Source organism: Pelophylax lessonae (genome assembly GCF_965119305.1).
Source record: "Pelophylax lessonae genome assembly, chromosome: 5".
Taxonomy (NCBI): domain Eukaryota; kingdom Metazoa; phylum Chordata; class Amphibia; order Anura; family Ranidae; genus Pelophylax; species Pelophylax lessonae.
The window spans coordinates 165,767,232-165,780,865 of NC_138772.1; the positions used below are offsets into that span (position 1 = coordinate 165,767,232).

Below are 13,634 nucleotides of genomic sequence, written 5' to 3' on the forward strand. Positions count from 1 at the left end.
AGCAGAGCAGTTATTCAGCAGGACCATTCTTGAGTGTCCCAGTGGCACCTTCTATCTGGTGATTCCTCTCAAATTCCTCTGGGTCTAAGGTCTCCCTTCAGTTTCCTGCCTACCTTTTGTGGGGTTGCCTCATATGCACCCTATCTATTTGAATACATTGACTTCATGGGAATCAGATACCTCTTAGTTCTCTGGCAGACTTGAGACTTACCGATTATGTGGGCTGTTGTATCTTTTGCTAATACAAGGTTTTTCTTGGTAAGTCTCGATAAGCAAGATTCACTAAAGAGGCTACTCGACCTGACAAGCACAGGTTTCATCCTTTTGGTCCTAGAGGGTTAGGGGGTGTGCATGCCTTGGGCATTCCCATGTAGTTTGGGGATCTAGCCAGTAACTCACCTCCTGTATTAGAGTGCCCCCACTCTGGTTAAAAGAGCACAGGGTGGCACCTTTGGACAGCATCATTGTCAGTCTGGGGGGAGGGGTAATGTTAAATGTAGTAGCAGATTTAGATACACACTTCTTTTGGGCTAAAGGTTTAACATGAATGGATTAAAGCTGATCATTGTAAGCACCCCTGCCAGTGGTGAATGGTTTATCCCATCCCTGTAAACTGATGCATATGGATTAGAGCTTGTTCTTTTGAAAAAGACTTACCGGCTGGATCACCAGATGAAAGAGAGGCTAAAAATGAAAACTAATGCAGCCACCACATCTAAGAACTGTTAAGCTGCAATATAATAAATGTTTGCTTTTGGGTTTAAAGTGATTGTAAAGTCTCGTGTTTTTTAAATAAATAACAAACATGTTATACTTGCCTGCTCTGTGCAGTGGTTTAGCACAGTGGTCCTGATCCTCCTCTTCTCGGGTCCTTCGTTGCTGCTCCTGGCCCCTCCCTCCTATCGAGTGCCCCCATACCAAGCCGCTTGCTATGGGGGCAGCCAAGCTGATCTGCAGCTCCCTGTGTCCATTCAGAAAGGCCCTCCCCCTCTCCTGATTGGCTAACAGACTTTGAGGGCCGCTGGAGCCATTGGTGCCGCGGCTGGATCTCAGCTAATCAGGAGGGAGAGTCCCGGCCAGCCGAGGGTCTCGTGGACATCGCTGGAGAGAGATGGGGCTCAGGTAAGTATTAGGGGTGCTGGGGAGGATTCTACACACAGGAGGCTTTTTATCTTAATGCATAAAGATAAAAAAAAAACCTTCTGCCTTTAAAACTCCTTTAATACTGCTTTAGGGCATGTAGAGGGAGGTTACCCTGAGCCTGGCCTACCTTTTTTGTTTTTCAGGGGCCAGTCCTTTTGTAGGTGGCATTATAACCATAGTATCTGGATTCCTTTATCCCTCAGCTGAAAGGGATTTTGTAGTGTGTCTAAAATCAAATTTTTCTTACTTTACGCAGCTTGAAGAGTGCATTTTAGTAAAATGAGTATTGCGTTACTGCAAGGCAGAGGTAAACAGTCACTAACCTCCTTGACGCTATTACAAATTATGATGCCTGGAATTTAGCTTTAAAAGAAAAGTACAAGAAAAAAAAAAAAAAAGACAGATGTAATGGCAGTCCAATGAATTCTGGTGTAAATATAATTTCAAGATGAATGTAATTTCAGAATAATGATGGCACCTACCATGAAGCTAAACACACTTGGCTTTACAGACAAGACATGTATTTACACTAAAAGTTAAAGGATCACATTTAACTCTATTACATGTTTCTCATGCACAGCAGACGCAATGTAATGCATTAGTGACAGGGTACATTTGAAAAAGGGAACGTTTAATCTTATGTTATTTCTCCATTTGTGATCTGATTTTTTTTTTTTTTTTCTCCAGCAATAAAAGCCATGAAAGTGATAAATTTGCTCCTGCCCCACCTTCTTCGCCTCTGAAACGACAAGAGCTTGAAAATTTAAGGTAATTGTTTGCCTTGGTGCATTTGTCTTGCTGTTTTTCAAAATGTTTAAAAAGGTAATCAAAAAAATGTGCTTTTAAGGGAAGTCACAGCCAGTGAGCCTTGTGTTAAAGCCAGACGGGTAAGTGGTGAGATCATCTTTATATCAGGCAGTATGACTTTTTTTATTATCTAGCCTGTTTTGAGACTGGCTTCTTTAAAGCGAAGTTCCAGTTGTCTTTAGGTTTATTAAAAGTCAGCAGCTACAAAAAGTGTAGGTGCTGACTTTTAATAAATACACGCTCACCTGTCCCACGATCCAGCAATGAGGCCACCCAAAGCCTCGCTCCTCTCTCTCGCCTCTCCCCGGCGCTGGCATCACAGGTGTGGGCTCCCCGGCTGTGACAGCTTGCAGCCCGGGTGCGCTGCGCTTCCTCAGAGGCCGAGCAATCTTCTGGGAGCTGTGACGTGTCCCACAAGATTGCAGGGCGGTGGGGGGGGGGGGGGGGGAAGGAAAACTTCAAAACTAGGTATCCCCCCCCCCCCCCAAAAAAAAAAATGACATGCCAAATTTGGCATGTAAGGGGGTGAGGAGTGCTTAAAGTGGAAGTTCCGCTTTAAATTGCAAGCCAGATTCCTTTTCTTTCTTTATTTTTTATATTTAGTGGTCCAATTATTTGAGTGGTAAGACAGTCTTTTTCTGCATCTTGTAATTTGATGACGTGATGTGTCCTGCAATAATGTCGCTTTACCATAAGAGGTCAGCTGACAGTCACTGATGGCTGTCAGTGTGTGCAACATTTTGAAGGCTCGTACACAATATAAGAAAATTGGGCTAACACTTTCGGCCGAGGGAACGATCATATGATTTTCTGATGGTCTGTACACAACTTTCAACAGTCGATTCCGATCTTCCCGAATGAAAATTTCCCAAGGTACAAACTCCTCCAAAATTTTTCTTATATGGGAACTGTGTACTGTTTTTGTACGATTTCCGTACGAGACAAATTGGAAACGAAAGCCTGCGCATGATCCGAAACAAAAAAAGCTTTTATCGTACGAGAATTTCCGTACATGATTTCCTTCCTCGTTTCCGACTTGCTGTGAAACAATGAAAATCGGATGATAGTTTGCCAGATTTTGTTAGCGTGTACCCCACTTTATGTAAGCAGGCCACTGAAGTTATTTTTAGGCAGGCAAACCCTCAATACTACACAATGTGGGAGCAGTCCCGAAAACGTAGTTATTTTTAGGTAATGGACTAGTGGCTCGCGTAGTCAAATTTGTGAGTGCCATCGCTGCTTTTTGACTATTTGAAGGCTTTGGATCTTGGACAGCAACTTTACCTGAAGGTTGTACTGTTTGTGTTTTCTTTTGCTGCTACATACAGGGCCCTATAGGGTAGGTAAGTGGGCTTTAACATTTTTTATTTATTCTGTGATTAACTACTTCAATACAGGGCGCTTTCACCCCCTTCCTGCCCAGGCCAATTTTCAGCTTTTAGCGCTGTTGCATTTTGAATGACAATTGCACGGTCATGCAACACTGTACCTAAACCAAATTTGTCATTTTTTTCCCCAACAAATAGAGCTTTCTTTTGGTGGTATTTGATCACCACAAGGTTTTTTCTTTTTTGCTAAACAAATAAAAAAAGACCGAAAAGTTTTGAAAAAAAAAAAGTTTGTTGTTTGTTATAAAATTTTGTAAATACGTTTATTATTATTATTATTTTTTTTTTTTTACTGCACTGATGGGGTGGCGCTGATGAAGAGGCACTAATATGCAGCACTAATGGGCGGCACTGATGGAGGGCACTAGTAGGCGGCAGTGATAGATGGCAATGATGGGCAGCACTCATGTGGAGGGCACTGACAGGCTCCCTGAGCACTGATTGGCATCCCTGGTGGCCATGGGTGGGCAATCCCTGGTAGCTCTAGTGGCATCCTCCAAGGGTCTGCACTGGTAATCAATGTTCTGATTACCAGCGCAGACCCCCCCCCCCCCCCCCCGTTAGGTGAGCCGCCGATTTGGCTCTCCTCTACTCGCGCCTGTCAGACGCAAGCTGAAGAAAGCCGATCAAAGGCACTTCCTATTTACTATGTGACCAGCTGTGATTGGACACAGGTGGTCACATGGCAAAGAGCCTACGTCATAGGCTCTTTACCACTCTGCGCGCCCCATCCTGCTGGACGTTCTATGACCACTTTACATTTTGCTATATGAACGGTTGGAAGTGGTTAAAATGGCTTCTGCAAGTTAACCAAAGCTGCAAACTCTAAGCTATATATTGATCATAGCAGACAGTTTTCTGCTTGTCTTTTCTGATCTACTAGAATCTGTTTTACAGTGACTTATATCACATCTTTAGTTTCCAGACTGTTTGTCATGCTGCTTAACGAAATCCTGTATGGAGAGGAATATGTAGAGTGCAATAGTTGACCACCTTCTCAAAATACTAATTTACTTTCTCTTTCTGACTTCAAACTGAGCTCGGTTCAGATGCAAAACACACAAATTAATGCAGCTCCTTCCTTAAAGTGTTACTAAACCCACAACAGTAAAATCAGTCTGTGTATGCAGTAAATTATGCTTGTTATAATCACCGTGAAACCTAAGGAGTTAATCCTCTGAAATGTAAAAAGAGGCTGTTAGATCCTGTCTTCTGATTCTCCCCGTCTTTTGCTGTCCCCTGATAGTACAGAGCCTTGGGTGCACTAAGCACATGGTCAGTATGGTGTGCAGTGCTAGAGTTGTGTTTTTTTTTTTTGGGGGGGGGGGGGGGTGCTTGTGATTGGCACAGGACCAATCGGCACTGTCCAGACAAAGGGTCAGGAGTCCTGCCGCCTCCTACAAGCTTTAACCAGTGCTCGGCCAGACATTGATAGAAGTCACAAGACTGCTATATACTGCTGAAAAAAGGTATTTAGCAGTTTATATTTACTAAAATAATTGCATTTCCATATTTTGTGTACTGTGGAAGACCAGATATAGTGAATGCAGGGTCCTGGGTTTAGTAACACTTTATTACACAACTGCATGTATTTTTCAAATGCAGGCAGAGTTTTGAAATCCCCTGTAATGCAGCACTCCATAACTGGAGAGGAGAAACGGCAGAATGAGTCAGTAAGTTATGCTACACTGCTCATGTGATAACAAGGAATATTCTGTTAGGTAAGAGCATTGTTGTGCTGATTCTTGTTCAGTCCAACCACAGACCTTTTAACCACAGACCTTTTAACCACTTCCATACCGGCGTATAGTCAAATGACGCCGGCAGGATGGCTTTCTAGATCCGGGCGGCCGTCATATGACGTCCGCCCGCTCTCGCCGGTACTGCGCGCCCCCGGGGGCGCAGCGTGGCGATCGGGGACGAGGCTCGTCCCTTGGACTGAGCCCAACCCCGATCAAGGTAAACAGCCAATGAAATTGGCTTTTTACCACGTGACTGGTTGTCAATCACAGCCGGTCACAGAATGTCACACAGTAACTAGCTGTCAACGTGTTCTCCTCCTCACACACTGATCCTGTGTGAGGAGGAGATTGTGGTAACAGCTAGTTGCCAATTACAGTGCACCCCAAAACACACTGATTGCCCCCTCCAATAAAGAGCACCTGTCACTAGCCCATCAAAGTACCTGTCACCAGCCCATCAAGAGTACCCGAGTACCTGTCACCAGCCCATCAAGAGTACCCGAGTACCTGTCACCAGCCCATCAGAGTACCCGAGTACCTGTCACCAGCCCATCAGGTACTCTGATGACAGGTACTTGGGTACTCTGATGGGCTGGTGACAGGTACCCGGGTACTCTGATGGGCTGGTGACAGGTACCCGGGTACTCTGATGGGCTGGTGACAGGTACCCGAGTACCTGTCATTGGAGTACCCGAGTACCTGTCATTGGAGTACCCGAGTACCTGTCATTGGAGCACCCGAGTACCTGTCATTGGAGCACCCGAGTACCTGTCATTGGAGCACCCGAGTACCTGTCATTGGAGCACCCGAGTACCTGTCATTGGAGCACCCGAGTACCTGTCATTGGAGCACCCGAGTACCTGTCATTGGAGCACCCGAGTACCTGTCATTGGAGCACCCGAGTACCTGTCATTGGAGTAGCCGAGTACCTGTCTGCAGCCCATTAGAGTACTTGAGTACCTATCTGCAGCCCATGCCTCCTAGATTTTGTGTTGGGGTGTTTGCTTTTCAAAATGGGGTCATTTTGTGGGGGTTTCCATTGTCTTGGTGTTCCAGGGCCTTTAAAAGTGTGATGAAATTATATGTGTAATTTATGCTCCTAGAACACCTGACGGTGCTCTTTGTATGTTGGGCCTCTGTATGTGGCTATGCTGTGACAAAATCCCACATATGCGGTATCGCCATACTCAGGAGGAGTAGTAGAATGTATTTTGGGGTGTCATTTTTGCTGTGTACATGCTATGTGTTAGAAATATCCTATGAATTGACAACTTTGTGTAAAAAAAAAAAAAAAAAAAAAAAATGCGTTTTCATTTTCTTTCCACATTTTCCAAAAACTTGTGGAAAAAATGACATGTTCAAAAGACTCATTATGCCTCATAGAATATATGTTGGGGTGTTTGCTTTCCAAAATGGTGTCATTTTGTGGGTAATTCCCTTGTCCTGGTGCTCCAGGGCCTTCAAAAGTGTGATATGTCGTTAGGAAGTTATATGTGTAATTTATGCTCCTAGAACACCTGATGGTGCTCCTTGCATGTTGGGCCTCTGTATGTGGCCAAGCTGTGTAAAAGTCTCACACATGTGGTATTGCCATACTGGGGAGGAGTAGCAGAATGGATTTTGGGGTGCAATTGCAAGAATGCATATACTGTGTGTGAGAAATAACTTGTTATTATGACAATTTTGTGTAAAAAAAAAAAAAAAAAAAAAAAATAAACAATATTAATTTTCCCAAGAATTGTGGGAAAAAATTACAACTTCAAAAAACTCACCATGCCTCTTACTAAATACCCTGAAATGTCTACTTTCCAAAAAGGGGTCATTTGGGGGGTATTTGTACTGTCCTGACATTTCAGGGCCTCAAGAAATGAGATTGGCCGTCGGTACATCAGGTGTGATCAATTTTCAATGATTCGCACCATTGTTTGTAGACTCTATAACTTTCACAAAGACTAAATAATAACCACTAATTATTTTTACCAAAGATATGTAGAAGTATAAATATTGGCCCAAATTTATGAAGAAAAATTACTTTGCAAAATTTTATAATAGAAACTAAAACAAAATGTGTGTTTTTTTTTTTTTCAAAATGTTCGCTCTTTTTTTCACTTCTATCGCAAAAAATAAAAAACCCAGTGGTGATTAAATACTACCAAAAGAAAGCTCCATTTGTGTGAAAAAAATGATAAAAAATTTGATTGGGTACAGCGTTGTATGACTGAGTAATTATCATTCAAAATGTGAGAGCGCCGAAAGCTGAAAATTGGTCTGGGCAGGAAGGGGGTGTAACTGCTCTGTATGGAAGTGGTTAAGGATCATTTACTGCAATATGAAAAATTAGGGCCCCTGCCATGCCAGATACAGATGTGCTCTGTGGCAGAGCTGTGTAAATAGCTGGACTGGATGGACAAAAACACAAATCCTTTGGCATGTAAAACGACTGTTATATTTTCAATTTAAAATGATTATCCCTTTTTTTTTTTTTTTTTTTTTTTTTTGTGGTGTTTGTGTTTTTACTTAATGACAAATATGTTATATTTACCTGCTCTGTGCAATTGTTTTGCCCTGAGTTTCCTCTTCTGGTGTCCACTGGAGGTGCTGCTGCCGCCACCTTTTCTGCGAATGCCCCCATAGGAAGCGGCTTCCTATGGGGGGTTCTTGTGGCTCGACCCCTACCCCCCACTCCCTTGTCACTGGATTTGATTGACAGCAGCACGAGCCAATGGCTCCCGCTGCTATCAATGTGCCCTGTGAGGAGGGAGAGAGCAGTGAGAGCTGCTGCTCTCATGCACAGGGCTGAAATTCTGTGCACAGGTTTTTTACCTTTTTAATGCAAAGAATACTTGAAGGTAGAAAAAGAGGGTCCTTTCACACGGGCGGTCCGTATGTCCGTTTTTCATCCCATTTTTTTGCGGATGAAAAACTGACATAATGCATGTCAATGGGATTGCGGATGGTCATCCGCTGACATCCAATTTGCATCCTTTCCGATCAGTTCTGTTTTTTGGAATGGAAGAGAACACTATTTTTCTTCCGTTTTAAAAAAACGGAACGAGCGCAAAAACGGATGTCAGCGGTGTTATCCGCTGACATCCGCAATCGCATTGACATGCATTATCTCCGCAAATGGATGGGATGATAAATGGACATACGGACTGGATGTCATCTGTGTCCATCAAAAAAAAAAAAAAAGTGTATATGTGTGTATATATATATGTGTGTGTGTGTGTGTGTGTGTGTATATACAGATCCTTCTCAAAAAATTTGCATATTGTGATAAAGTTCATTATTTTCTGTAATGTACTGATAAACATTAGACTTTCATATATTTTAGATTCATTACTCACAACTGAAGTAGTGCAAGCCTTTTATTGTTTTAATATTGATGATTTTGGCATACAGCTCATGAAAAACCAAAATTCCTATCTCAAAAAATTAGCATATCATGAAAAGGTTCTCTAAACGAGCTATTAACCTAATCATCTGAATCAACTAATTAACTCTAAACACCTGCAAAAGATTTCTGAGGCTTTTAAAAACTCCCAGCCTGGTTCATTACTCAAAACTGCAATCGTGGGTAAGACTGCCGACCTGACTGCTGTCCAGAAGGCCATCATTGACACCCTCAAGCAAGAGGGTAAGACACAGAAAGAAATTTCTGAACGAATAGGCTGTTCCCAGAGTGCTGTATCAAGGCACCTCAGTGGGAAGGAAAAAGTGTGGCAGAAAACGCTGCACAACGAGAAGAGGTGACCGGACCCTGAGGAAGATTGTGGAGAAGGACCGATTCCAGACCTTGGGGGACCTGCGGAAGCAGTGGACTGAGTCTGGAGTAGAAACATCTAGAGCCACCGTGTACAGGCATCAGGTCAAGCCACTTTTGAACCAGAAACAGCGGCAGAAGCGCCTGACCTGGGCTACAGAGAAGCAGCACTGGACTGTTGCTCAGTGGTCCAAAGTACTTTTTTCGGATGAAAGCAAATTTTGCACGTCATTCGGAAATTAAGGTGCCAGAGTCTGGAGGAAGACTGGGGAGAGGGAAATGCCAAAATGCCTGAAGTCCAGTGTCAAGTACCCACAGTCAGTGATGGTCTGGGATGCCATGTCAGCTGCTGGTGTTGGTCCACTGTGTTTTATCAAGGGCAGGGTCAATGCAGCTAGCTATCAGGAGATTTTGGAGCACTTCATGCTTCCATCTGCTGAAAAGCTTTATGGAGATGAAGATTTCATTTTTCAGCACGACCTGGCACCTGCTCACAGTGCCAAAACCACTGGTAAATGGTTTACTGACCATGGTATTACTGTGCTCAATTGGCCTGCCAACTCTCCTGACCTGAACCCCATATAGAATCTGTGGGATGTTGTGAAGAGAAAGTTGAGAGACGCAAGACCCAACACTCTGGATGAGCTCAAGGCCGCTATCGAAGCATCCTGGGCCTCCATAACACCTCAGCAGTGCCACAGGCTGATTGCCTCCATGCCAACGCCGCATTGAAGCAGTCATTTCTGCAAAAGGATTCCTGACCAAGTATTGAGTGCATAACTGAACATAATTATTTGAAGGTTGACTTTTTTTGTATTAAAAACACTTTTTTTTTATTGGTCGGATGAAATATGCTAATTTTTTTATAGGAATTTTGGGTTTTCATGAGCTGTATGCCAAAATCATCAATATTAAAACAATAAAAGGTTTGCACTACTTCAGTTGTGTGTAATGATTCTAAAATATATTAAAGTCTAATGTTTATCAGTACATTACAGAAAATAATGAACTTTATCACAATATGCTAATTTTTTGAGAGGGACCTGTGTGTGTGTGTGTGTGTGTGTGTGTGTGTGTATGTATGTATGTGTGTGTATATATATATATATATATATATATATATGAAATGTAATACTGTCCAGAGACCTGCACTCTAATACAAGTATACAGATCTGTGCTTGCCAGATCTATATGATTGGTGATCACACTAAAAACTTTATGCCATTTGCATTTTTTCACCAGGTCTAAATGAATGCTAGTTGTAGATTTAGCTGTGTATTTGTCAGTCCTCCAACCCACGGTGTCTGTGCTAGACAGTTCAGAGATGTCAGGGGCCTAATGTAGGCGCAAGAGAATATTCCCACATGGACTGTCCCCGCCTCAGTAGCTGCCAGAGCTTTTCCATTCCTCTTGGGCAACGGTTCAATAAGTCTCTGCATCACCTGGCTGCACTTTGAGATTCCATACGTTTTAAAGTGTGAGAACAAGCAAGTCTTGTTTGAATAGGTCATGACCAAGTGATCTGATCATGGCAGCCATGGGGCGAAGTAGGGGGAATACAAGTCTATTTTGTTTGCAAGTGGAAGTTCAGTGTAATCCCTTTCTTGCCTGGGAGGCCTGTAGTGCACTGCAGATTTAAACAGTAAGCTGTAGGCTCCTGTTGGGGAAATTCCTTTTTCAAGGATAGAAATTCCCTACCATGTTTTTCCTTCTGGTTTTTTTTTTCTTTTTTTTAAACAATGTACGGTTTTGTCTGGGATTTGGACAAATTAAAATACTGTTACTTGTCTGGACACATTGAGATATTGTTGCATTCTTAATAGCCATTAACAAATGTTTTGTGTACAATGCCTTCTACAACTAGATGTGACCGCTACTGCTGTGTTTTTCTGATTGATAACTATTCATGGCTATTTAATGGCATATTTAATTGTGGGTCTTGTGTATTTAGGGGTGTCAGGAGGAAGAGCTATTTTCATTGTCTATTGAAGCCAGATCAGGATCGCACATAAATGTACTAGAAACCAAAAAAGATAGAATGTGGTTGCTATAAACAATACCTTTTTTCAGTGTATCTTTGCCCTACTCAGTGCTCCAAATGATTATAAAGTGGTTCTAAACCCTCACATATACCCAGTGAAGTGACTAGCCTCAGGTGATGCATAGAGATTAAACAAATCCTCCTACGTACGTTGTGCCTGTTAATCTGCAGTCTTCTTTACATTTGTTCAAAGTGTTGAATTTGAAAGCTTGTCTGAGAGCTTCGAAAAAAACGGGGTGGGGAACTGAAGTCACACTTTGCAGATCTCCGTGAGGAGAGCTGATTGGAGGGAAGACAGACACCCCCCCCTTAACACAGCACATCGGAACATAGCTGAGGCAGTCACTCTCCTCTGTCACCGTTTTTCTCTTGGTGTCAGGCAAACTCATCAGAAGCTACTCATGCAGATAAGTACACACTAAAGAGGGATATGCTTTGTTCATATTTAATGTTTGAGGTTTACAATCACTTTAGAAGATTATATCAGGGCACAGTAGTTTATTGAAGATCAAACATTGTTTTTAGACCTATATTTGCATTCCATTCTTTGGGATTTACTAAAATGTCAGATTTCAGAGCTTGCCAACTATTTGGCTTTGATCAGTTACGGTAAACCAATGCCCTGGTATCTTTGTATAAGGGCACAGACCCTTATGACTGCTATTACCATTACTAGAAAACCTTCCTCTATAAGCAACACTTTTTTTTTTGGATAGAACAAAGGAGGGTTTAACCCCTGTCCGATTTTATTCCGCCATCTGTGTCCTATTTTAGTGATTTCCCTTCACTTCCTGTCCCATAGCCAAACGTCAAGTGAAAGGAAATCCCTACAAATTAGGGGAATTCCAGGTCACCAGAACTAGTGTCTCCATTGGCAGATTTCGTCTCTATTACTTTTCAGGCGACAACCCAAAATGTGGGATTTTCATTTACTTTCATTTTTCAATGGTAATGGTAAACAGGACAAATAGAGAGGGAGAATTTTCCTAATGGGGAACAGACCGCAATAAAAACTGACAGGTGTTCTAATCTTTCTCCACTGTATCCAAAACTAAAAAAAAAAGATTTGCCTTTAGTTAGTTATATTTTAATGTGGTTTTGTACATAAGACCTTCCAGATCACAATGCATGTCAGAGCAAATGAGAATCATGAGGTCAAAGGAACTGCTTAAAGAGCTCAGAGACTGAATTGTGGCAAGGCACAGATCTGGCCAAGGTTACAAAAAGATTTTTGCTGCACTTAAGGTTCCTAAGAGCACAGTGGCCTCCATAATCCTCAAATGGAAGACGTTTGGGACGACCAGAACCCTTCCTAGAGCTGGCCGTCCGGCCAAACTGAGCTATCGGGGGAGAAGAGCCTTGGTGAGAGAGGTAAAGAAGAACCCAAAGATCACTGTGGCTGAGCTCCAGAGATGCAGTCAGGAGATGGGAGAAAGTTGTAGAAAGTCAACCATCACTGCAGCACTCCACCAGTCGGGGCTTTATGGCAGAGTGGCCCGACGGAAGCCTCTCCTCAGTGTAAGACACATGAAAGCCCGCATGGAGTTTGCTAAAAAAACACCTGAAGGACTCCAAGATGGTGAGAAATAAGATTCTCTGGTCTGATGAGACCAAAATAGAACTTTTTGGCCTTAATTCTAAGCGGTATGTGTGGAGAAAACCAGGCACTGCTCGTCACCTGTCCAATACAGTCCCAACAGTGAAGCATGGGGGTGGCAGCATCATGCTGTGGGGGTGTTTTTCAGCTGCAGGGACAGGACGACTGGTTGCAATCGAGGGAAAGATGAATGCGGCTAAGTACAGGGATATCCTGGACAAAAACCTTCTCCAGAGTGCTCTGGACCTCAGACTGGGCCGAAGGTTTACCTTCCAACAAGACAATGACCCTAAGCACACAGCTAAAATAACGAAGGAGTGGCTTCACAACAACTCCGTGACTGTTCTTGAATGGCCCAGCCTGAGCCCTGACTTAAACCCAATTGAGCATCTCTGGAGAGACCTAAAAATGGCTGTCCACCAACGTTTACCATCCAACCTGACAGAACTGGAGAGGATCTGCAAGGAGGAATGGCAGAGGATCCCCAAATCCAGGTGTGAAAGACTTGTTGCATCTTTCCCAAAAAGACTCCTGGCTGTATTAGATCAAAAGGGGGCTTCTACTAAATACTGAGCAAAGGGTCTGAATACTTAGGACCATGTGATATTTCAGTTTTTCTTTTTTAATAAATCTGCAACCATGTCAACAATTCTGTGTTTTTCTGTCAGTATGGGGTGCTATGTGTACATTCATGAGGAAGAAGAATGAACTTAAATGATTTTAGCAAATGGCTGCAATATAACAAAGAGTGAAAAATTGTAGGGGGTCTGAATACTTTCCGTACCCACTGTATTTGTGTTTTTCATGTTCAGGACTGAATAATAATTTCCTTCTCGTCCATGGAGGGACACAGTCAGTCATTCAGCCATCGGTTACTGGTGCTTGCTGGAGGGTTAGACAATGGCAAGCAAAAAGAAAAATGTAGGCCAGCCCAGAGTACCCCTCCTACCAAAGGCGACTGGTGCGTTGGGGGCGCAGGGGCGCCGCCCCCCCATCCATGTGTCCGGCCCCCTAATCTACATGCGGGGCGCCGGACGCATGTAGTTCAATGGGTTTTTTTTTCTGAAGCACCTGATTAGAGCCAGAGGCTCTAATAGGCTTCAGAAAAGAGTGAGTCCGGGGGGCGCAGAGCACTGCGCCCTAGCCCACCCAT

General features: G+C 43.1%; 1 protein-coding gene across 2 annotated transcripts in view; it reads left to right on the forward strand.

Annotated features, from left to right (window-relative positions):
• The window catches only part of CNOT10 (CCR4-NOT transcription complex subunit 10), a 233,424-nt gene that overhangs the window by 92,843 nt on the left and 126,947 nt on the right, over window positions 1-13,634 (forward strand). For both annotated transcript variants that reach the window (XM_082259468.1, XM_082259469.1), the window contains one exon: window positions 1,831-1,911. In XM_082259468.1, the coding sequence (XP_082115594.1) occupies window positions 1,831-1,911 (81 nt within the window). The remainder of the gene's footprint in view (window positions 1-1,830; window positions 1,912-13,634) is intronic.